The sequence below is a fragment of the Callorhinus ursinus genome, unplaced genomic scaffold, assembly GCF_003265705.2.
Source record: "Callorhinus ursinus isolate GAN/ISIS: 27379988/994484 unplaced genomic scaffold, GSC_fseal_2.0 scaffold3, whole genome shotgun sequence".
Taxonomy (NCBI): domain Eukaryota; kingdom Metazoa; phylum Chordata; class Mammalia; order Carnivora; family Otariidae; genus Callorhinus; species Callorhinus ursinus.
The window spans coordinates 81,673,401-81,697,613 of NW_027397065.1; the positions used below are offsets into that span (position 1 = coordinate 81,673,401).

General features: G+C 47.2%; 1 protein-coding gene across 6 annotated transcripts in view; it reads right to left on the minus strand.

Annotated features, from left to right (window-relative positions):
• The window catches only part of TRIO (trio Rho guanine nucleotide exchange factor), a 337,626-nt gene that overhangs the window by 69,276 nt on the left and 244,137 nt on the right, over positions 1 to 24,213 (minus strand). For 3 of the 6 annotated variants that reach the window (XM_073891080.1, XM_073891081.1, XM_073891079.1), the window contains exons 31-35: positions 23,120 to 23,221; positions 19,111 to 19,253; positions 18,430 to 18,529; positions 16,047 to 16,190; positions 6,504 to 6,747 (exon numbers count right to left, since the gene is read on the minus strand). In XM_073891080.1, coding sequence (XP_073747181.1) covers positions 6,504 to 6,747; positions 16,047 to 16,190; positions 18,430 to 18,529; positions 19,111 to 19,253; positions 23,120 to 23,221 — 733 coding nt within the window. The remainder of the gene's footprint in view (positions 1 to 6,503; positions 6,748 to 16,046; positions 16,191 to 18,429; positions 18,530 to 19,110; positions 19,254 to 23,119; positions 23,222 to 24,213) is intronic. The other 3 variants (XM_025867461.2, XM_073891082.1, XM_025867462.2) reach the window with 1 other exon arrangement.

Consider the following 24,213-nt stretch of genomic DNA (forward strand, 5'->3'; position numbering starts at 1 on the left):
GAAATGCAAGAGGCCTCGGACGGCAGAGCTGTGTTTTTGGTTACAGAGATTTCTAGAGAGGCACCTTAGCCTCTGTAGAGCTGCTGTGTTTCTGGGTGGCGGTTGTGGGGGGCGGAGAGCCCAGGAGGAGGCCATGACCCGTCAGGAGAGGAGAAGACGTCCCTCTGTCAGCTGCACTACGCTAGGCTGAGGCTGTCCTGGGAGCAGGGGAGTGATGTGGATGGGGGTGAGGGATCTTAGTACCCGCCTGTATTCTCAAGAGGGAAACAGCTTTGACCTGCACTCTGAGCTGGGGGGCCAGCTGACAATGGGCGCAGGCTGGGACTGAAGGCGGCAGGGCCTCGGGTCCCTGGGAGAGGACACAGCTGGTGGCCTGCGGAGTCCTTCCTTTCCAGGACCGCAAACCTCTGCGAAGGTCCTGTCACCTGGTCTCACTTCCACAAAATGGGGACCAAGGGACATGGAAGCTGAGACCATGGGAGAGACCCGGCCTCCTCCCAAAGCCGGGGAGTGGGTGGTAGTAGGGCGGCCACCCACAAGCAGGCAGGGCCACCAGCTCACAGGGCCCAGATGCTGAGGCAGGGAGGCTAAAGACAGAGGCTCAGATGCACCGTATTTTGGGCCCTAAGGGAAACAAAGCCCGATTTAACACATTAGCAGTTGTGGTCAGTGGTTCCCTGAGAATCAGATGTGGAGCTCCGACCTCCAGGCATGGGCTCTGGGCACATTCACTCATTTGTTTTAAGAAATTACAAGTGATTCTGAGGCGCAAGCTCTGGTATACAAAGCGTGTCCATTTCTCTGAACTTTGATGAATGGCCCCATGGAACATATCCAGATAAAGAGATGTAAGGCAGACCTCGACAGAGTGGCTCACAATGAACTCTGCTCATCTGCCCACGCAGACCCCTGCTGAGAGCACATCCCAGGGGAGCCCACCGCCCTCCCAGGCCTCCAGGCAAAGCTCCCCTCTGGGCCCACGACTCCAGGGCCCTTCTCTCTGTTCTCACTCCCTCTCGGTGTGATGAAGGGTTCTCTGCCTCCCTCATCAGTCCTGTTGTTGAGAACTGTGTTGTCTGGACTTCCTCGATCATGTTTGTAAGTTTAGCACCACATCTGCACCCACTGCTCGTGCTGAAATCTGTTTTAAAAGTACTTGCAGTGAGTTCCCATGGGTTTCCTTGTGGGTCTTTGGTCCCTGAGTACATCTCATCGGGACTGTCCCAGGTTACCCTCAGCTTAGCCTTTGTGCTGAAACACTGTTAACTGCACCAAGATTTATTCCGTTCTCCCCTCACCTCCACAGACTCACTGGATACATTTATTTTCTTCCTTTAGGGTTTTTATTTGGTAAGAAGGGACAGAGAATGTCAGGTAGGGCTGAGGGAGTAAGACAAACCCTTCCCTTTACCTGGGGGAGGGTGTGTGTGTGCACAGGCGTGTGCGGCGCAAGGCCCTGTAGGACGTGTCGGGAGACCGGGCTTCTATCCTCTGAGCGACAGCAGTCACTGAAGGAAATCTGAGGAGTGTGGCATGATGGGATTTGCGCTTTAGCGGCAGTAAGAGAGGAAGGAGCAGTGGGGCCGGGGCGGGGGGCGGGGCCTGGCAGGCCAGCAGCGATAGTGGCGCCGGAGAAAACAGAGTCTGTCTGAAACACATTATTTACAAGGTAACCAAATGTGGTGGGCATGCTCAGAAATTTTCCAAAAAAAAAAAAAAAAAAAAAAAAATTTATCATATGACAATTCTACTTCTGGGTATACTCCCCAAAGCAGTAAAAGCAGGGCCTTAGACACTGGAACACTCCTGGTCACAGCAGCATTATTCACGAGGACCAAAAGCTGGAAGCAACCCCAGTGTCCATCAGTGGATGAATGGATCAATGAAATGTGGCCTACACATACAGTGGACTATTTATTATTCAGCTTCAGCGGGAAGGCGCATTCGGGCACACATGCCACAACACGAATGAGCTTGAGGACATCATGCTGGGAAATAAGCCAGTCACAGAAGGAGAAATACCACGTGAGGACCCTCGAGGAGTCAAACTCCTACACACAGAAAGCAGAATTATACTGGGGGGGGGGAACGGGGGGGGGGGCGGTTAGCATTCCCTGGGGACAGAGCTTCGGTGGATGGTTGGTGGTGAAGGGACACCATGTGAAGGAACTTAATGCCCCTGAAGGGAACACTGGCTGAGATGGTTAAGTTTTATGTTATGTGAAAACTCATGTGGCGTCACCACCAGCCCTGGGTTCTGGCATCAGTCACGTGCCCCCCGCGGCAGGTGTACGAGCTGGGCTATCACCAGGACCGCCGGGAGAAACTCTCCATCACCATCATGCATGGTCACTTGGGTTGTGAAGAGAGGGAAAAGCTGAATCACTTAGCTAGAGTGGCATAAGACGGGATGCTGTGAATTGGCCTTGTCAGAAAAATAAACACTACCGATATTCCTGTTTACTTTCTGTGACCAAGACTAAGTAAATGAATAGAGAAAAGTGACAAGTTTTACAAGTTGAGACAGCAAGAAAGGAAAATCCCGTGGATTTACTAAGAGATTAAAGATAATTACGTGGTGTCGACTTGAGCAGTAAATCCATACGTGATCCCCGGGGGAGCACGGGAGACCCGTGCCTGGCAGTCCCAGGGGCGAGTCAGACTCACCGGGCGCAGACGCAGTCTCCACGTCTAGGCCCCAGCCCGAGTCTGATGTAACACAGATGGTATAAACCGCAAACACAGGTGAGACTGGGTGAGCGGGAGGCTTTGATGAATCCTTAATTCTACCTTCATGTACTAGGTGTCTGTGTAACTGTGGCCGGAGATGCCGTGAAGAAGGTGGAATGACAGCCAGAGCAAGGCAGGAATGGAACATCAAACACAGACGCCGCTGGTCTGCAAAGACTGTTTCCCCAGCAACCTGCCTCTGTGGGCCTTTCCCACGAGACGGAAAGCATTTTCAACAGGATACTGTTCACACTGGAAACTAGTTTCACACATACGATCTCCTTGGGAAACAAATGGAGCAATTACATGTCTTGTTCATTTTAAGTAAGTTATATTTTTAACCTCACCCTACACCACTCAGTTTAACAGAAAATAAGAGAGAGACCTATTGCTTACAAATTTCAAGTACTCTCATTGTCCAACAGATTTCCCATGGTGGCAACGCTGAAAAATGACCACGTGAACCTGGGCAGTGCTCACAGTGAGTATTAGGGCCTTCTTGGATGATGTATTTATTATACTCACAGTCACGGCACAATCTTTTTTTTTTGTTTAAGATTTTATTTATTTGACAGAGAGAGACACAGCGAGAGAGGGAACACAAGCAGGGGGAGTGGGAGAGGGAGAGGCAGGCTTCCCGCTGAGCAGGGAGCCCGATGCGGGACTCGATCCCAGGACCCTGGGACCATGACCTGAGCCGAAGGCAGAACGCTTAACGACTGAGCCACCCCACAGCACAATCTTTAAAATATCATTCACAACTAAACAGACATCTGACCTTAATAGGCATGATTTTTACATTTGAAATTTATGGGAATTTAAGTTTTTTAGACTGGGGAATTATGAAAAAATTATTGGGGCAATAAAGATGAGAAAATTTTGGAATCAGAAATTAATAAATGTGCCTCCCGCTTGGGAGGTCAGAACAGTAAAGATCGAAGAAGGCATTTAAGAAACTACCTAGAGACAGATACATAATGACAACTCCCTAACTTTCACCAGTCTGAGAAGTATGTGAAAGGCAAGACAACCTGCTTTCTGGGACGGTCAAGAGGAGATGCACCAGTGATGGGCACCAAGTTCTTGGAGACAAGGGGCCACACGTAACTCCTCGCTGCGTATCCTTCAAGCCCAGCCTGGGGCCCAAAATGAGATGTCTGGTAGCAGACGCATGTGCATCAACAGCCCCGCACACACCAATATACGAGCAATAGAGTGGCATGCACTCTTACTTACTTGCAAGTAAGAGCAAGAAGAAGGGTTGCGGGCCGAGCTGAAGCACATCTAGACCTCCTGCTTCCCAGGGTGGCAGTGGCCTCTTGCTCCCTAAGTCTCTGTGTCTTTTTCTTGGGCTTCATTCCCAGATCCTCATCCTATTTGACGAAGGTCTCTTCTCCTAGGTGGACACCCTGGGCTGATTTCCTGGACTTGGAAGATGGACAGGACACTCTGGCAGAGGCCTGTCACAGAGTCCAAAGACTTCCCCTCCTCTAATCTACAGCCCAGGTCCTAACACTGCAAGCAAACAGACAATCTTAAGAGATTCTTTGCATTATAGGAAAAATAAAAATGCAAGAAAGAAGTTAAAAATGGAGAAGGTTTCTGAGCCCCCATCTACAACAGGCTTTCTGAATGAAGATACACCCTCTTATTAAAGAAAGAGCATGATGGGGTTTCTCAGGGGCAAGGAGTAACTTCTCAGGTGCTAGAGTGTCACAGAATAAGAGACAAAAGGCCCAGGCAACAAATTGCTACTTAAAACCTAAAACCGAGCAAAAACTCAACCTCCATAAGAACTTTTCAGGACAAAGTCAAGTGGGATAAATACATAGTTCTTTCCTCTGGGCTAGCCTGCAATTGTGAACACCAGGAAGCAAAGAACACACCATGGGGAAGGCACATATAAAAAGAAATCTTTCAGAACAAGTGTTATTTGTAGCATGCTTAAGCTCACCAGGGCTCCTCTGTGTGAGAAACTCGAGGGGAGAAGTTGTGCTTTATTTTTAACTCCAACTCAAGGACTTAAATACGTTATGCAACTTTGGAAGTGCTCTGGGCTGGCCCAGTGCAGACCTCTATTAGGGCTGAAGGGCCACAGCGGGGGTGTTGTCCATTGCTGCTCTAAACTCACAGACAGCTTCGCCAGGAATGAAAATCCACACCTCCGCTTTTGGCCAAAATCGGAAAAATCTCTTTCTGTTTGGATCCCTGGAGAAATGATAGCCGAATTCTTCTAGTTTCTTACTGGGGTGACATTCAGGTCACATTTAGGCCCTGATGAGGGATATGGACCAGGGTTGTGCCCATAATTAATGAGGTGAGCTAATCAGTAACTGTATCCTGTGCAGCCTCACTGAGCTCAATGCAATGAGCTCAATGCACCTCCGTAGCCAGAGGAAGGGCCCCGAGACAGGTCATGAAGAATGCAAAGAGAGCACAGATGACAAATGGAGGGAGTGACCAGAATATTCCAAAATTAATAGAAAAGAACTGGAATGTGGCAGAGTAGAGTGATCTTCTCTCAGGAAAACAAATTGCATCTCCCCAGATCTGGAAGAGTCTGCCATCTGCCAGTGTTGCAGAGAAATGAAGACTGTGACGTAATATGGTTCAAAGCAGGTAACTCTACACATTCTGCACTTTTCTAGAAGCTATAAATGACCAATGTTTCTCAAAAGGGCTTAAAGTCTCAAATTTGCTTTTCACGGAGATGAAACCAGCACTAATAGAAATGTCAAAGCAAGCTTCATACGCAATTTAAAATTTTCTAAGTAGCCACAGTTTTAAAAAGTAAACAGGAAATTAAGACATTAATTATAACATTTTATTTAACTCTATGAACTCTATTAGCATTTCAACCTATCATAGCTCTAAAATAGTTACACATGTTTTTTTCAGGTAGGTCTTCAAATCTAGCATGTGTCTGACACCTGCAGAGCATCTCAGTTCAGACGGGCCACACCTCAAGTGCTGAGCAGCCACATTTGTCCGGCGGCTGCCGCGCTGGACATTGTGGACAAACATGCGCTCGTACCCCCGCCAGGAGCCCATTACGGACCCATCTAGACACACACGGAAAAGCAGTCTCGCCACAGTTACCTTTAAATAGAAGAATCACCAAGGAATGCCCAATGCTGTTTGGTTCAAATGGCCTGTCATTTCAGGGGAAAAGTGCTTCTTTCAGAAGCCCCTGCTGTCAGAGTCACCGCACAGCCTCGGCCGTCCCCCCGAGCCCTGCCCAGCCCACCGCCCTCTCCCTCGGGGCCAGCTCCAATCCGACGCTGCATGGGGAGCCCGGGCACTTTGGCGAGCTCTGAGAGACTTTACAGGAGAGAAAGGAGGCGTGGCTAAACTCAGGGCCTGCACGCTTGATTTCCTGGGATTAACACTAACAAAATAAAGAATCCACAATGTGAAAACCTGACGAAGGAGAAGCTGAATACGATCCCACCTCCCCAACCTGCTTTCATCCCCTGGAGGAGAACGGTACCTTCTTCCTTCTTTGTGTTCTCCATTTATGAATGACACTGGCCCAAAAAGAACAGCCCCCTTTTCGTTCTCCAAACAGATACGATTTTGGGAAATGAGGCAATCATCATTTCTGAGCAACATGTGAAATCCTCGTTTCCACTCCAGTTCTTGATGGGATTAGAAAGGCCCAGAGCCAGTGATAACGGCCTGAGGCGCGTGGGATAAGGCTACAAAGAAGCAGGGCCAGAAGCACCAGGGTCATTCCCAGTGGGCACTAGCCAGCCGTGCCTCAGGATTCCTACCTTTGTGGTTGAAGATGCCCTCCATTTCCATGCTACTTCTCGAGTGGGCGATGCACAGAGAGCCGCAGGGAACCAGGCCTTCTGCAGCGGGGGACCGGTCGGTGGTCCGCACCAGACACCAGTCAGGCTTGTCGTGGGGCCGCTCCAAAACCTCCACGGTCTGGCCACGGCGGATGGTCAGCTCTGTGCTGTTGCAGGCGGTGAAGTCGTGGATCACCACTGTCAGCTCGCAGCCACCAGAGAGCTGGGGGGGGAGAGGGAAGCGTCAGTGAGGCCCAGTCACTGCACCTGCGGCAGGGAGGCTGACCTGGGCCAGCAACGTCCTGCCACCGCCTGAGTCAGGGCTCTCCGGTTTCACTACCCCCTCGTTTCCCTTCGGAATTACGTGGGCAGGTATGGACTTTTTTGGGTTTTAATATATGGTTATGATTTTTGAGGGTTTCACGGTCAGAATCTGATACAATTTTTCATAGGAGCATCCATATCATTTTGTGCCTGAGACAGTATTGCTCAAAATGTGCTATAATAATCATTTTTAAACACAGGACAAACTAGTAAAACCCCTGTTTCAAGGCTACTTGGGGGATCCCTGCACCACAGGGTGATAACGTGACAGTTTTATTCAAAATTTCACTTCTGACTTGGCGTTGGGAGCATCCCGTGCTGTTAGTGTGAGGGCTCTCGGGCACCACCTGGGTCCAACACGGAGCAGCCACACAGCAGAGAGACCGAAGAGGCCACGAGAGCCCCACGTACGGGCAGAGCATGCCTTATTCTGTGAAACCCTGCAAGAGCGCCTCCCCAGGTGTCCCTCCAGGACACCTCTTAGTGGGCGCTCCCTCCCACCCCAGTCCTTTCCAGGCCCCCTGCCCACGCTGTGCTTCAGCACACCAGCCCATATGCTCTATGGACACTGGCTTCTTTCCCATACACTATGTGTTTCTGGCCTGAAGCTCCTTTCCCTTCTTCTCTCCTCTCACTAAGCTCACTCACATTTTCTGTCCATTAAAACTCTACTAATGCTCAGGCCCTTCGAAGCGCATCCACGAACTCCAGAAAGATACATCCACGCCATGATCTCTGCTTATCAAACAGGTGTGTGGCCTTCTCGTGGCCACTTGCTTACTGTGGCCTGTACCCCATATGTCTGCCCCTCAGACTGTTCACACCATGGGGACAGCTTATACACACACACACACTAACATCCGCCCTCCATGAGAATGTTGTGAACAGCTCCCCGTCTTTGGATTGTCCCCTCCGGCTCTTCAATCCAGGTGGCCCCGGTGGCTCCAGTTCTGTGCCCCGATATGGCTCTGTAACCACACCCTCTACGCTGAGGACTCTCCCAGCAGACATCCCAGATGACAGCTAGACACTGTTTCCCTCACCGTTTTGGACATTTCCCTCCAAAGCAGTCAGCCCAGGACATAACTCATTACCTGCCTCCCCGATTTATCTTCCAGTGGTGCCTTTTGGATAATGATATCACAATTAAGTCACTCAAGTTAAAAACTCTTGCTCTCCAAATGCCACCAAATAGACCCAAGGCAGGCCCTCGGATTACTTCCTTCCTCTGCCCCACCGTGCCACACGTCATGTGGATCTTATGGTGGCCTCCTGGCGGCCTCCCTACCACACTCCATGGAGGCTCACTTCCCAAGCCATGGGAGCACTGCTGGCAGTTGCCTTTGTGAAATGTGAAGCCTCCCAATTCAAGCACCTCAGGCCTCAACTGCTGAACATGGGATTCAAAGCTCCCACAGCCAGGTCCCAGCCCACCCTGCCAGGCACGTTCGCTGGCTTCTCCTCATGTGATCCACAGCCTGGAATGCGTCTTCCCTGAGGCGCATCCTGCCTGCACTGTGTGCACGAGGTCCTGTCTGCTCAGAGCCCCCTCGTCCCCGCTTTGTCTATTTTAAGCTCCGCCCACCCACTAAAGCCCTCTGAGAAGTTTGCTCCCGCATCTATCTACCTTAGCACTGAGTGTTTAAATAAACTGTCACGATTCTGAAATGAGCCATGTCTTGGGTTATGTATGTGTGTGCCCTCAGCACCAGCAAACAGGCTTGTTGTTTTTCTGTGAACTTTCCAAGCCTGGTCCGTGAGGGGAGAGATGGGGCCCATCCTGGTCACCGCTGAGCCCCAGTGCCCACAGTGGCAGGTACGGAGTCCGTACGTGGCAGTGTTGATAGGCTGAACGCCCAGCTCGCCCAGTGCTTTGCATCCAGCAGCAGTCCAACATTTGCGGAAGTGAAAAAGGCCAAATAGGCTTGCCCTAAAAATTAAGGCACTGCATTTGAAAAACTGAAATAAAACGTGACTTCAGGAGCTAGCTCTGCCTGTGTTCAATGTGCCACATGCCCAGGCTTCTGTCCCCCTGCAGGGCAGGAGAGCAGGCGGGCTGGGCTGTGGCCCGTGGGTGGAAGGGCCGGCCAGGCCCCATGCTGAGAAGCAGCCTCGTTCCAGAGGCCTTGCAGCTCCCCGCACTTGCAGAGACCTGGGAATCCGTGCCTCCCGCAGAGGCTCACAGCCCCCTGTCATGCCCCGTGCTATTCATTATCCTCCTGTTCTAACAGCCTCTCTTTGGAGAGAAAGTTTAGATATTTACAATAAGAAACACATGTCCACAAGACAACCACAGAAAGCAAAACACAACAAAACTCTTCCATAATAAAGCACAAATATCAACAAGATGAACTGTCTTTGCTAGGCCACAAAGGAAATTTCTCACAAATGTTTAATCCCCTTCTAAATGGTATAAATTCCTCTGTGGGAAACCCATGCTAAATCTTACATGTGTCTCCGTGAACGACTGAAGATGCTAACGTTAAAAAGCTAAAGGTAGAGGCCCAGGCTGGAGAATTTTCCTTTTGAAACCCCACATTATGGAAATGGTTAATCCCTGTAACAAAAAGGAGGAATGTTTCCTGTCCCAGGGAAGGCGTGACCAGTGAAGGAGCCGCAGTATGGAGTCCAGCGTGCTGAGGCCCCGCAGGGTCCATACTTCCTACGGCCCCCTTCAGGCCCCCTTCAGCTCTCCCACGGCCACCAGTGACCTGCCTGTGCATGTGGGTGCGCAGCGCGTCGCCCCCTTCTCGGAGCCCCAAGCCGCCAGCCCCTCGCGCTGCCTGGACGTTTCTCCACCCCCCGCCCTGGGAAGCACAACTTCAAGACACATTATCTCATCACCAGCTCTCTGCTGGCTTCATTCTTGAGCGTTTTATTAATTTCTCAGACTGCTCAAAGCCACGTGATGCATTCTGCGGGTGGGGGAAGGGTGGGAAGGAGAGAAAGGGGCTGCCCAAGAAGCAGCAGAGCGTTAAGCTCGACTTTATTTCTGGCACTGATGCTTTAGCCCCTTACAGAGTAATCAAAAACTATTGGAAACATCTGTGGACTTGACCGAGCATAAGAAATAAAAATCAAGGCTGTTCTGACAAAGAATCTCATACTGAGTTAAAATTCTTTTTCAAAGACTTTAGAGGACTTACAGAATCTAGTACAAGAATCTGTTTTCAAACAGTGCTAAAATTATCGTTACAAAACATCATATCTGCTTGGTTTACCATGAGAATCTCCTTCACAAATCTTTAAGGGGAGGAGTAAAAGGATGTTTTCTAGGGCACAGAAGTCCTGCGGATTTGTCTCAATGTTCACATCTGACTATTTTAAACTTACTACAAAACCTGCCTTTAAAACCAGTTTGCTAACTTAAAAAAAAAAAAAACTTTGAAAAATAAAAGACTTTAACTATTTTGAGGAAGCAATGCAAATCATTACTGCCTTTTAGGAACTGAATTCCTAAGTAGAAAAAGTTCAGATAACAGATGTCATGAAGTGCGACCGAGATTGTATCTGTTTTCAATGCTACTTCCATCACCAGTGACTCAACTTCATTACTGTGCTGAGTTACCATTCCACTGACCTAGTTTACAACTCACTTCTCCCTTCCAAGCGTACCTTGAGAACGTTTTCACACAGGACCTTGTTCATTTCTGTGGGTTTTATGGACTTCTATCAGGGGCTCCTTACCACATGCACATAGTTTAGGATTGCAATTGGTGAAAATCTCAGTTTCCATGACTCACATTAACTCTTGTGAAATTACATCAGAAAACAGTCCCTCCCCCAACCCCCAATCTTTCTGCTTTTCTCCTTTGAAAAACAACTGTGATGACTAAAAACCATGGCCGTGAACCGGCCTTAGCGCACGGACCATGGAAACCAGCCATGAAATGCCTCCTGTAGGACCAGACCACCTTGTGTTCCTGGATGAGGGCTCCCAGGGGAACTCCCAATGATCCAATGACTCAGACAATCAGCGGAATCAAATCAGGGTCCCTCTGCCTGAATTCTCTCCAGAAAGACTGAATGTGAACAAGCTGTGGGCTCTCACCCAAAAGAATGAAATACTCATCTCTGATCATTGGCATGCTGAATCTTCAACGATCACCACACAGAACAGAATTTTACTTTTTATGTTTTCTGGAGAAATCACATTATATTGTTGCTTTGCCTGAACCCAGTTAATGGCAGTGACTAAACTGTTTTAGTCCCCATGGCTGAGGAATTCTCAGCCCACCGCTCCTCAGAGCATCCCCTTCCTGGTGCATGACAACGAGGCAGTTTGATGTTGCAAGAACACAGAGTTTGACGGCAAACAGCTGACGGCACTCCCAGGTGAGCTGTGGGGCAGGTTCTGCTGGAGGAAGAGCAGGCTCTTCACAACGGCCAGGGTGGACGATGCAGCCCCTGCTGCAAATGATTCTACTTCAAGAACCGAAGATCAACTGCAGGTGGGTGTCTGGCCAATTTTCTGAGAGCAATTCAAAAGGAAAGCGGCATTGTGGTCTAATAAAAGCCATTTTCCCCCAAAGAACAAAGTGTATCAACTCTGTGAACAGTCCCAGCCTACAGCCCAGTATGGTTCAGTCATTCAGAAACCTCACAAAAGAGTCTTGCCGTTTTGTGGAGGTTTCACACAGAGTGGACCAAAGACTGGTTGCTTGGTTCAAGGGGATTAGAGAGTACAGCTCCATTACTGGCAATGCTTCCAAGAGCAAGGCCACCACTGGCAGCCAGAGAGTTCCCCAAGGAAATGCATCCCACCCCAGGCTCTCACCCACCCAGACTTCTCACTGTGCAACTTCACGGAGGCTTGGGCTGCAGAGCCCACGCTCACCCCGACCCCGACGCCAAGTCCACAGGAGAAGCCTTCACCAAAAATCTGCTGCTGAGTTTCAGGGAGGACCACTGTCATGGGCTCTCACACATCGAGGGTACAGAAAGAAATCTGTGAGAACTGAACAAATGGTTAATAGGGTAAATTTTACATGGTTTTTACCACACACACACGCAAAAGAAATCTGTGAGAGAATTTTTTTGTTTTCCAAAAGCAGCAGCTTACCATACCCAACATTTTATCCAGAAAACAAATACTGAGTGTGGTATTCAGGGACGTTAATTCTTCACTCTTTACTGACGTGATCACGCACTGATATGAAAATAATCACGCACGTTTTCTGATGTGAAAATAGTTCCTGAACCAAGGCCTCCTTGACTGTGTGATTGATATACATGAGGTGGAATGGAAAATTAGATGTAAAAAAACCCAATTTAAAAGCCACAACTAAAAAGGCAAATTTAAATGTAAAAAGTCAGGCTAACTGGAGACAGGACTGTGATTATGTATCAGGCTTCAAGGCTTCACAGACACTGACCTGCGCCAACATCTCATTTCCCCTCGCTCACATACTAGAACGAGAAATGCTAGCACCTGCTGAACGGGCATGGGGGGTGGGGGGGGAATGAACGAGCATAGGGGGTTCATGCCGAAAAAGGCGCAAGAGCTGGAAAGTAGATAGCTGACCACCACCATTACCTTAAAGTCATCTGGCCCTGGAAAACAGGAAGCTTTGTAAGACACTTCAACCCACAGAGACCTGTTTGCTGAGTTTCCTGGGCGAGCAAGACCATCCTTCATCCAGAAAAGTTAACGTGAAATGACTCTTTGTCTTTGATGGAGGGACATCAATGGAAAGAGCTAAGGAATGACAGCCAGTTAGCCAGGTGACTGGGCTTCTTGCCAGAAGGAAGAACAACTAGAATAAACCTCCAGCCTCAAGTCTGAATCAAAACTATGTCATGACCTTCAATAGTACTGTACTGATCAGTACTGTAAAATTTACATTAAAAGCACTTTTCAGTGTACCACTATTTTAATAAACACTGGTTACATTTCTACCCAAATTTTGTATTTAAAAAAAAAATCTGCCTTTTCTTAGAACTAGGGCTTTCTGGGGCGCCTGGGTGGGTCAGCCGGTTAAGCATCTGACTCTTGATCTCAGCTCAGGGTCTTGATCTCAGGGCCCCGAGTTCAGGCCCCGCACTGGGCTCCATGCCGGGCATGGAGCCTACTGAAAAAAAAGGAAAAGAAAAAGAACCGAGGCTCTCTCCTTTAGTCTGTGGGCAATTCTGTTTTTCTGATTAACTAAAATTATCAAAGGCTACATTCCACTTTGTGGTTTTATGAAAGCACTTAAAAAAATTTGTCAAAAATTACAAAAAACCACAGCCACTTAGGAAAAACTGAAAACAAAGATTAGTAAAAGGAAGAAACAAACGCCGGGTGCGCGCCATCACCCAGGCTGCCGGTGGGGGCAGGGGCCTTGACTCCCTGTTCGTTCCTGCGCTGAAGCACCCGTCCTGGGCAGCCCCCAGGGGGTGACTCCCACAGATGGGTGACATCTGTGACTAGCATGCAGTCCTTTTACATGCCTGTGGCCACAGCGCAACTAATTCCGTAGGGTTAAAGATGAGTGTGTGTGGGGGGGGGGGGGGGGGGAGGAGATGTTTTGAGCAAGAATCCCCCCTCTGCCTCACTGACCCCCCCCATTCAGTATGGGCTGGTTTACTCTTGAGCCCCCACAATGCTTACGGCCGGGCACTAACACTGAGCAATCTATTCTTAGGGCAGCTTCTAGCTCCTAACAAACACAGCTCCAAATCCACTGCAGTCAAGAGCGGGCAGATACGAGGACAGAGAGGCTGACACAGAGAGTGATCGGCAACAGCTAGCAGTGAGTATCAACAGTCCAGGAGTGAGGGGGAAGGCAGAGCACTCTTACCGATGAAGACACAGCAATAGCTAATATTCATGAAGTGCTCAGGACATGCTAGGCACCGTTCTCAGCACATTACACATTTTCAATATTCACAGCCCCATCAGCTGAGTAGTTAAGTATTGCCCTCAGTTACAGATGAGGAGACTGAGGCACAGACAGGTGAGCTAACTGCCCAAGGCTGCTAAGGAGCAGAGCCCAGAGGTCTGGCTGGCGAGCACGTCCTTGTTCCTAAGCATCTGCTATGGGATGCAATCACTCTGTCACACTCTGAGCAAGTCTGGGTGTTCTGTCTGAGGAGACTAAAACTCTGTCCTGGAGAAAGGCTTCCGAATTAAAGCACTCGCTGTCATGCCCACACAGGGGCACACCTACGTGAGGTCCTACGAGACTGAGAGCTCTGGCAAGGCCAACAGCTTGAGCTCCTCCTAGGAGCCAAGGCACCCTCTTGCTTCCAGCACTTTCAGCCAGCAGGAGAGCTCGGAGGGCAAGCTGCGGAGCTCAGAAACAGGGTTCACGTGGCTCCTGGCAGGGCTGCTCTGAGTCAGGTGCGCAAGGGAGGCGGGCTGGAAGGAAGCAGGTGGTGTTTCCTAAGTAGGCTCAACGCAGGTTTCCGCTCTCAAAAACGTGAATTTGGCCCCATTTTAAAATGTGTACACTACAATTTACATAAATCCAACCAAGTTCCTGTTGTTAGAATGTCACTTCATAGAGAAAGTTGGTTGACTTTTTAAACTACATAAAATCTCCTATCCCCAACATTGTGCTATATAGACTTCACTAAGAGTAACTGAAACCACTTCCTCTTTTAAATATGTGGATTCATATATTCACATTTTAAGCTTAGGGCAGTTCATGCCAAGTATCAGTCTCAGCTGAATTTCTCATTCATTAAAAAGAAGAACTGCTTTACCTTCGATGTAAAAGAAAGCTCACACTGGCCCCCGAAGGCTTGGGTCAGCTTGTCCACAGGCACCCCTCACCTTGCTTTGGCGATTCATCTTGACCCCAAGATGCTTTGTTCCAGAGTAGCCTATATTTGATTCTTGTATTTTCTATTTTCTTTATAAGTTTTTGTTATGTAAAATAAACCATAGACTTATAAGGCAAATAGAAGGGAAAAGGTTAAAAATGCTTCTTTAATACACTAAAATATTTAGCTCCATATCCAGCGCTAATGTGAAATAATAAGGTCTAGACTCTAGCAGGTAATTAAATCCACATTTTGTTCCTGGCTTTAGCTTTCCGCTGCCGGGTGGCCCTGTGAGGGTCATCCGACCTCCCTCATCTCCTCGGTGTCCTGAAGGCTGGCTCAGCATTCTCCTCCCTACCTCAGGGAGACAAGCTCAGGACAAATGAGATAAGAATCTGGCAACCATTTGATTTCTTTGGAATCCAAATTATATTTCCCTAAGATCATTTTATCAGCGTTAAGTACCATGAATATGGGTAAGAATCGCTGCTAAGCTTACTTTTGGAACAAGGGAGATGGCATATTTTAAACCTGATGTTGTCAAAGAAAGAAATGTGCTCATGAGGCATGTGGTTTGCATCTGTGACATGCCTACTCAAGCTCTGTGAACAGGGCTCCCTGGAAAGAGGGTGTCTCCAGGAGCCCCTCCTCAACACTCTCCCAGAAACATCCTGTGTGCCTCATCGAGAATTACTACAGCGCTGGGCAGATAACTTCTCCTTACGAATTCCCCAAGAGGCCGAGTCAAAAACATCCCCCCACCCAGTTTCTGAAATGAAACCAAAGTCCATGATAACAACTAACTTATAACCAGGCATCATATATTAAGTTCAACAGGCAGAATATGGTTAAGTAATTTCCCTCGCCAGATCTAGCTGCCTGTGTCGTCAGAGGCTGCTTAAACCTGAAATATGCAGGGTGGAAAGAACCCCGAGACAAGAAAAGTTACTGCCGTCAGAGAGAAGGGGGTCTTCTGGCCAAGCCTAGTTCAGTCACACAGTGCGTTTTATAAGCTGGCTCAAAAAAGGATGCAGTTTTCTAATTTTCAAAATGTATTTTCCTGACTCATCTACGACCCTGAAATACCTACTAGAAGTATAAAACGGGGAGACAGCAACAGGAGCCTCCGGAAGCAGAGAACACAGACATACTGGCATTCACGTGGTAGCAAACACAGCCTTTTTCTCACAGAAGGCCGAGTGGGAATGTCCTCTCCAAACTCCAGATTTTGAGTTATCATCATGAAATCCCACATGCTATTTATTCTCATCCTAAATACAGACCCCAAGAACTAAAGAAGGTAACTCGCTGCAGTTCTACGGTCTTAGGAAGACAGTTCATCCCTTTTTGGTACTTTTGAGCTTATCAAGCACCTATGATCTCAGGGAGGGATCTTTAAGGAAATACATGCCAGGTCCACTTAAAAAACGAGTTCTGGAGTGTCATTACTTCCAGATGGCTAGGAATCCCGGGAACGTCAGGCTGGGAGCTGCCGGCGGGAGAGCCTCTGTACAGCTCAGGTGGAGGGGCTGTATCTGCAGAAGTGGTCCTCAGGGATTTCTGAGCTACACACCGAAGTTTAGAGATCATGCACTAGATGAGGGAAGCAGAAAATGGTGAATTACCTCCACAGGAAGAAGATTCAATAGATAGTTTCTTAAAAACCCTAACACCCCGGTAGACTCCCAGGGTAAGATGGTTAATTCCTGCAAACCTATACTTTTCTGGTAGTGATTCATTCCTCCTCTCTCACTGGGGACCAACAGAATTTGCTATCACACTAGCTTTAGGATAATTCCTCATTTTTCTATAGGACTTGTGCAGGCCTGAGTCCAAGTTCACCTAAGCCTATCATACTACAACAGATCCGAAGCACAACTAGTTACACTCTTCCTAACTCCAGGATAGAGCCTTATTTCTGTGAACTGCAGTCAGCCACACCGCAGGGGATGAGGGCTCCGACAGAGTACGAGTACAGGCCAGAAAGCACAGCACGCAGCGGACCAACTCCATCTGAGTGGGAACAGGAGTCAGAGCCCCTTACCAGACACAGGGGGCATTTCCAAACCACCACTGACACCCACCCATTTACACATATACCACCTGAAAAAACAGTCACCCTTTCTTTTTGGACCAACCTCCGGGAAAGTCTTAACGTACGTTTCAAAAAGGCAAAACCTTTTACGTTTATTTATTTCTTTGGCAATTTCATTCAAATACTGTATTTCTACAAAGTAAACTTTAAAACTCATTTCTAGAGTTAAGCCCAGACCAGATCCAAGAAGAGTGTATCCGGGAAGAACGTGCACTTGTTAGCCTGATGGGCCGATCGATGGTCGGAGTGGTGATGCTCACCGGCAAGTCTGTGAGGGGTCTGAAGGAAGGTGGCCGCTCCCCTCCACCTGAGCTACTGTTATTTCCTTCAGGTGGGAGTCTTGTGTAAATGGACTGCTGAGAGAACTCAGTCACCTCGATTTTTTTTTTTTAAAGAAAATAATCAGAATTACTCTAACGAAATGTTTCCAAGTTCAAACTTTATTTTCTTAACTAAATGACTATGGGGCGGAGCTGCAGAAAACATTGCTATTACACACCAGATGCCTGACGTGTCATTTCTCTTCTTCCTCATTACTACCACTGGCAAGACGTATTTGCCACGGGGCTCTGAACAAGATAAAATGAGACAACTGTTTTTCTTCTCCATCCTATGACTCTGACCATTTTAAGTTCTAGGACTCACAATTTAGTGAACTCAAAAAATTGAATAGAAAAAAACAAATGACTCAAACCAGGAGGATCCTGAAAAAGAAGTCGTTGTAGGGGAGCAATACTTTTAAACGCACTTACTTCTCTCTTGGAAACTGCATTACACGCCATGAATCCGCTGCAAAATCGAGTGAGAAAAGCCCCCCAACTGGGCCACTGGGACTTGCCATCGGAAACAGTCCCTGATACTGGGCCCTCTCCTAGGTCAGCAGTCGCTTCCAAAGGACGGTGAAGTCAGGACACTTCCTGGCTACAAGTGCAGGGCTGTGCAAACACCGGGCAAAGAACAGACCCCTGCGTCCCCCCGTCGGGACGTAAGAAAGTAGAGCCTGCACTGCACAGTGGGGAATGCAGGGATTCCGAACTGGTGGCACATTAAGTAACACCCCTATTTACTATCAAATAACCTTTTTGGAGAATTTGGTCTAGCAGTTTAGAAATAGGACACGTGCTCATCTCAGCGGGAACAGAAGACTTGTTTAGCTGACGTGAACGTCCCCCCACTGGCTTTTATAGAGGACTCTGGTTATCTGTGCCTCACGTTAGCCTGGATTCCAAATTCTCCCGTCGATTTCTTTTGCTGGTTTTGGGATTCTATCAGGACAGATCATGAGCTACTCTACCCCCCCGGCTGTTTTCTGATAGCGTTTCCCGCGTCCTGCCGCACCTGTGTTCTGAGGCAGAGCCGCAGGGCCCACCTGAGGATGTCGGCGCCCCTACCGAATCAGAGCAGCTCCACTTTTCTCATCGGGGCTCTGTGTGGCATTTAACTTAAAATAACTGGTTCTTCTGCTGCATGTAAAATTACAAAGCTTAAACACCTGCCCTAGAACACCCTGATGGAAAACCCTGTAATGACACTGGGAAGGGCAATGTTTCCTGAACCCTCAGACTTCACCCCCGACACCCCCAACGTTTTGTCCTTCCTCTGCTTCTGGCACCACTCAGCACATGGCGACTACTTGGAAATGTTGGTGACAAACCGTCATTTATAGAGAGAAACAGGCTGCTTCTTTGGAGCTAAGACTAGCTATACCCGCCCAAGAAAGTGCTGGTTACAGCTCACCTTGTCACTGTCCAGTGTGTTCTGAGACGTCCGTGAGGCGATGGAAATTGTGTCCGGCTGGCTGCTCCCGTCGCCCTGGCTGTCCAGGTCCTCTCCATCCCTGAAAAAGCAAACAAACTTTTCATTCCTGACACCGACGGATTTCCCAAGACGGGTGGAGAGGCCCCTGTCGGCCGCTGGAGACCGACTCGTTCAAAGAGGCGCGAATCCGTCTGCGTGACGCTGCTAGCAGCATGGCGTGAGCGGGGACAGGAGGCCACTCCTGGCGACGCGGCGGCTTCCTGCTGCGCCAGGCGGCGCGTCCAACGCGTGTCCTCCGTGAAACGCACACAGTGGGGAGACACGGTTGTGGTCATTTCCAGCTCAGAAACAAGAAGCACACGAACATCTAAGATACGATACAGCTTGTCCCGGTCCCACACACGACCTGTATATGCGTCCAGACTCACACTTGCAATGAGAGAGGGCAACAGAAAGGGATGTGCACACTCCATTTACTTTAAGCCGAAGGAGGTTCCCGTCCTGACAAAGGAATTTCACTGCTAAGAATGATGTTATACATAAACTGTATTAAAAAAACAGTCCTCCAAATATTTAAGAAAAATGATCTTTGACAAACAGTTAGCACTGCCTTGTTCCTTCTCTACTAAACAAACCTCCTCCCAAATCCCCAGCACTTACCTCCTTCCCTTCTGCCTCGTGGCCGGCGCCGTTTTGGGGATGTGAATGGGCTCCTTCAGGGCTCCCTTCAGGTGAACAGTCCTTTCCTGTATTACTTCGCGGATGTGCTTTATCCAGTCCTGCTTGTTTTCTATGCTGGAAGCCTTAACGAGGCACGAGAGTCAGTCAGGATACAGAAGCGGCCCTTTCCAGAACCCACACTAACCATACTCAGGTCGCCCACATTCCTTATTTCCCATTTTCAAAATAACTTTACAGCAACCACATCCCATGTTTAATTTGCCATTTTGAATATTTTTCAGTCAAAACCATTTTTATTTTATAGCATATATGTTACTCCAGATCTCTGAATATTTTAATAATCAATCATTCCCCAGCCCCCAAACCCTTTAAGCAGCTCTGGGTAAATATGACAGTGCAGCCAATTGCAAGCCCAAGTGTCTCTAAAGCTATTTCGGCAAAGACTAGTGGTCGGCGGTTCCCAGCCACCTGCGCTGGTGCCCACATCTTGGTGCCTCATCCGCCGCCCTCTGGAAACTACACCTGCAGATGCCACCGTGTCCCCCCCTGCCCCTGTGTTCTCTCCCACAGCACTCTATGGAGTCAGGGCCCCCTTATCCTTGTGTCAGAAATGTGCCCGAGGTCACCCGGCTGGCACGGGAAGCCGCCAGAATTCTCAGGCTGGCACTGGACAGACACCATCCACGTGGACGACAGAGCCCGTCCTCCCCAAGCTCTGCTTTCACCTACCTCTGGTTATACCAGTAGCATAAACCAGTTAACCTACTGCCAATTACAGCAGTAGGTTTACCTCAACTTCATTACAAATTTTGAGAAATATTTTCTGAAAATGATACACAGTAGATATTTAATAAGCATTTGTTGAATGAACACATAAGGCAGCACTCTTTCCAGACTTTTTTCCTTTCACTTGGCCTCAAAGGAGGTTTCTTTTTTCTTTTTGCATGTTCTAGGCCTTAGTAACTTTTTAATTTCCTTGTGGAAAACATCAACCTCCTATGACATAAGCATAATTCCCTGTAAATGACCAAACAGTGGTCAGAGACATTACAGCTGAGATCCTAACCGAGAAGGAGCATTTTCTCATGGTGCACCTTGTCTTCCAAAACAGAAGGCCCATGTTGGGAAAGGAAATTAAAATTGAGAATCCTTTTCCTACGTAAAATGTTTTAACTGGAGGATGTATCTTTAAAGTCACTTAGGGCTACGAACAGGGAACGAAATGAGGAGCCTCTTGTCCGCAGACCCGAGACCGGGACGGCACTACCCCAAGTTCTTCTGGGGCCAGAGGCAGGGATCAGGGACTAGGGGAGTCCGTGCAGGAAACAGAGGTGTCTCACGATGCAAAACTCTGAAAACCGCAGATCCACGGGCATTTAAATGCCTGATACAAACATTCAGGTTAAACCAAGAGAAGCATCTGAGAAAGAACATTTGGCAGAGTTTAGAGACAACTGAGGGAAAATGTTACTATGGTTCAGAAATAAATGCAATTCTCATGATTTAATAGAGTGAAGTGATCATTGCAATTATGGAGAGGAATTCTCCTGACCTTAAGGAAATTAAACAGGGAAAACAGGTGCCAATTTTTCAGAAACAGTAAGAGAAACGTAAGCCACCTAAATACTGAATAAAAGGTCCCACTTGTCTAAGAATGGGTATAGTTTGTTTCGGACTCTTGGTAGTCTCCGTCTGTTTAAGGAAGGATTTAGAAATCAGGTTCTCCCTTCCAGAGGACAACATAAAAAAAAAAAAAACAAAAAAACGCAACTTTGTTTTATAACCACTAGGCCATCAGTATCATTGTCATTACCACCAGTACCTCATTCTCCGCCATCAGCAGCTCCACCAGCACCGCTTTCTCCCCCACCACCATCATCTCCATCTCAGCCACCTCCAGCATCACCCCAACCACCTCCAGCATCATCTCAACCACCTCCATCATCTCAACCACCTTCACCTCTATCCCAACCACCTCCATCATCATCTCAATCACCTCCATCATCATTTCCATCCCAACCACCTCCACCATCACCTCCACCACCTCCACCATCACCTCAACCACAACATCATCATCTCAACCACCTCCACCTCAACCACCTCCATCATCATCTCAACCACCTCCACCTCCACCACCTCCATCATCATCTCAACCACCTCCACCACCTCCATCATCTCAACCACCTCCACACCTCCACCTCCACCACCTCCATCACTCCCACCATCATCTCCATCACCACCACCTCAGTCATTGCCTCCACCATCATCTCCATCTTAGCTGGCATCTCCACGTCCACCCCCAGCTCCATTTCCATCACTACCACCAGCTCCATCATCACCTCCACCTCCACCAACACCACCTCTACCACCATCTCCACCTCCATTTCCTCCTCCACTACCCCCATCACCACCACCACCTCCTCCGTCTCCACCTCCACCACCACAAAGCAATTGCTAAAATGAATGAGGACATTATTTCCTTTAGTTTCTCCTTGGAAGGCAGAGAAATATTACCCAAAATTCCCCTAGAAAGCTTTTATCTGATAAAGCCTATATATAGGAAGTCTCATTCTTCAATTGCATCATGAGTATTTTATTATGTCCTAAATGAAAGTCATCCAAATCTGGCTAAAATATCTGGCACTATTTCTCAGATGCACCCTCTGACATGCCGCTGCAGCTAATCTGGATAAATACTTACTATGAGTTGGAAGTTTTATGGTTTTGAGTATACTTTAAAATTTTATGGCTTAGGAAAGTTCAGTTATCTAATATTTAGCTATCAGTGCAATTTATATTTTATAGGGCTTTATGCCAATACTAACAAGAACACACTGGTTGGTAATCATATATTCATTGCAAAACAATCCATCATTTCCATGGGAATAAAGATCTTAGAAACACAATGGCTTTCACTAAAGTACAAATTCTTTAAGAGCGAGGTACCGATGAGGAACTCATAGTTGCTGGAAATACTGGTGAGAGATTAAAAGGAATGTACAAGACAGAATCACTGGCATGCAAGTTCATACACCAGAGTCCCATTAAGCTTTTGGCTCATCTCCCAATATTCTACAAATGTTCAGCGATGTCTTCCACAAAACATCCTGAAATCACTTATGGCCTTTCCAGGCAGCTAAAAAAGACAGTTCCATCTGTATCTTCTCAAACACAGAAGGAGGGAGTACACAAGACACCCTGAGAGCCCTGTGTCTTTCCTAGGAGAGGCTGGTATAATGAAAGCAGAGTTCAAATCAAATATTCAAACATACATTTATTCCTCCCCCACCTCAATACATACACATTACATATGTATAGTATATATATAAAATATATATGTGTGTATATACACACACACACACACATACATACATACACATACATATACCCAAAAAGCACCCTTAGTGTTTTTGAACACTTGAAATCCTAACATTATCAACCCCTATAACTGATCACTATCTCCCTTTTTTCTCTGCCCCCTAACCAGAAAGCCAAAGAGCCTGGGACCCTATGAAGACTCTTGGCACGTTCAGCCCTGAAACAGCCCAAGGCCTTCACAAATTCATTAGGTGCCTATTTGCCGTTGGAAACTAGGTGAAGTGTGTGGTGAGAGCTGCTGATCCACATCTCCTTCCTCCTGTACCTCAACTTCCTGCATCTCTGATGGAATCGACTAATTCTTTTTCAGACGGCCAGAATGGGAGAAGTTTAAAGAGATTTCTCTCCATTTGACCTTTACAGTAGACAAGCAAAAGTTTACCTCAAGGCATTTTACCACTAGAGTACCAAAATGAATTTATTCTACTATTCTTTTTGTGGTAATCACCAATCCCAAGAGAACACAAAAACAACAAAAGAATATTAAAACCAGTATGTTTCTTTTTTCTTTTTTTAAACCAATATGTTTCAACAACAGGGGAAAAAAAAAGCATACACAGCCACGATAAACTTGTCCCACAGGACATTCCCAAGCTTCAGATGAACGTACCTTAAGGACAATTTTATTATCTGAGGTTGGCGTCCTCCCCACCCACAGTGCAAATTTGCAAGGATCTCCTTCAACGTGTTCTGTGACACCCAACTCTGAGGTCTGGATAAAAAGGTAATTACATAATTAGATGACAGTAAGATTCCAGCAAGATACAGACCAAAGACCAAGAAAACAGTTTTTGGTGACTTGTGGTCATGCCAGGTTATAACAACATAGTTTGTTTACATTAATGGGTAATCCTCAGATCTTATTTCAGTAAAAATGAGAAAATTTTGTTCTTAGGCCACCATGATTGACTGCATCCCTTTTACTTCTCTATGTACCTCTACTGGAGATTCTGATGAGGGTCAACCAGCAAATCCAGAGGAAGGAAACCAAATTATCTAAAAATCCTGTTATCTGGAAAATCAAGAGTTGACCATTTTCAACTCATAAACAACAAAATGAATCTTAATTGCAAAGGAGCTGCCACCATGCATTTTCAGCATGAATGAAGTAGCTTCGCAGAAGGCACATAATGTCTTCACAGATCAGTTTTTTTCTGATTTGTTCATCAAGAGCATTAAATTTTAGTATTTCACCAATAATTTTGAGGGCTAAGACAAAATTTCTCTCTGTGACATGTGCAGTTGTAATGAGAGCATGTGGAAGACCGTAGGTGAAGGTCAACATCTTCAGTCCCTCCCCCACAGTAAAGTTCACCCCTAGTGTGTTCTCCCCCAACCAGCAAAGGAAGTGATTCATAATCATGGCCTCTGAGGGAACCTTAACTTTTGAAAGATAAATTAAATGAAGATGTATCAGCTTCTAAAACAGACTAGCTTGGTCTCTGAGGATAGATTAAAGCCAGCTAGTGAAATTACTAGCCAGCAATGCTCCATTTTTTCTTTCCAGTTACAAGATGATCTAAAATGATGTAAGGTGGGCCATGAGCCAAAAGACAATCTCAAACAGGATATAAACCAAAGAAAATGGTATGAAAATCATTAGTTTGAACTTGCAAATTCCAGATTATTATTAAAGATGATTTCTACATTGGTAGTATTTTATTACTTTGGAAACTTGATTAATACATGGATACCATAAAAATA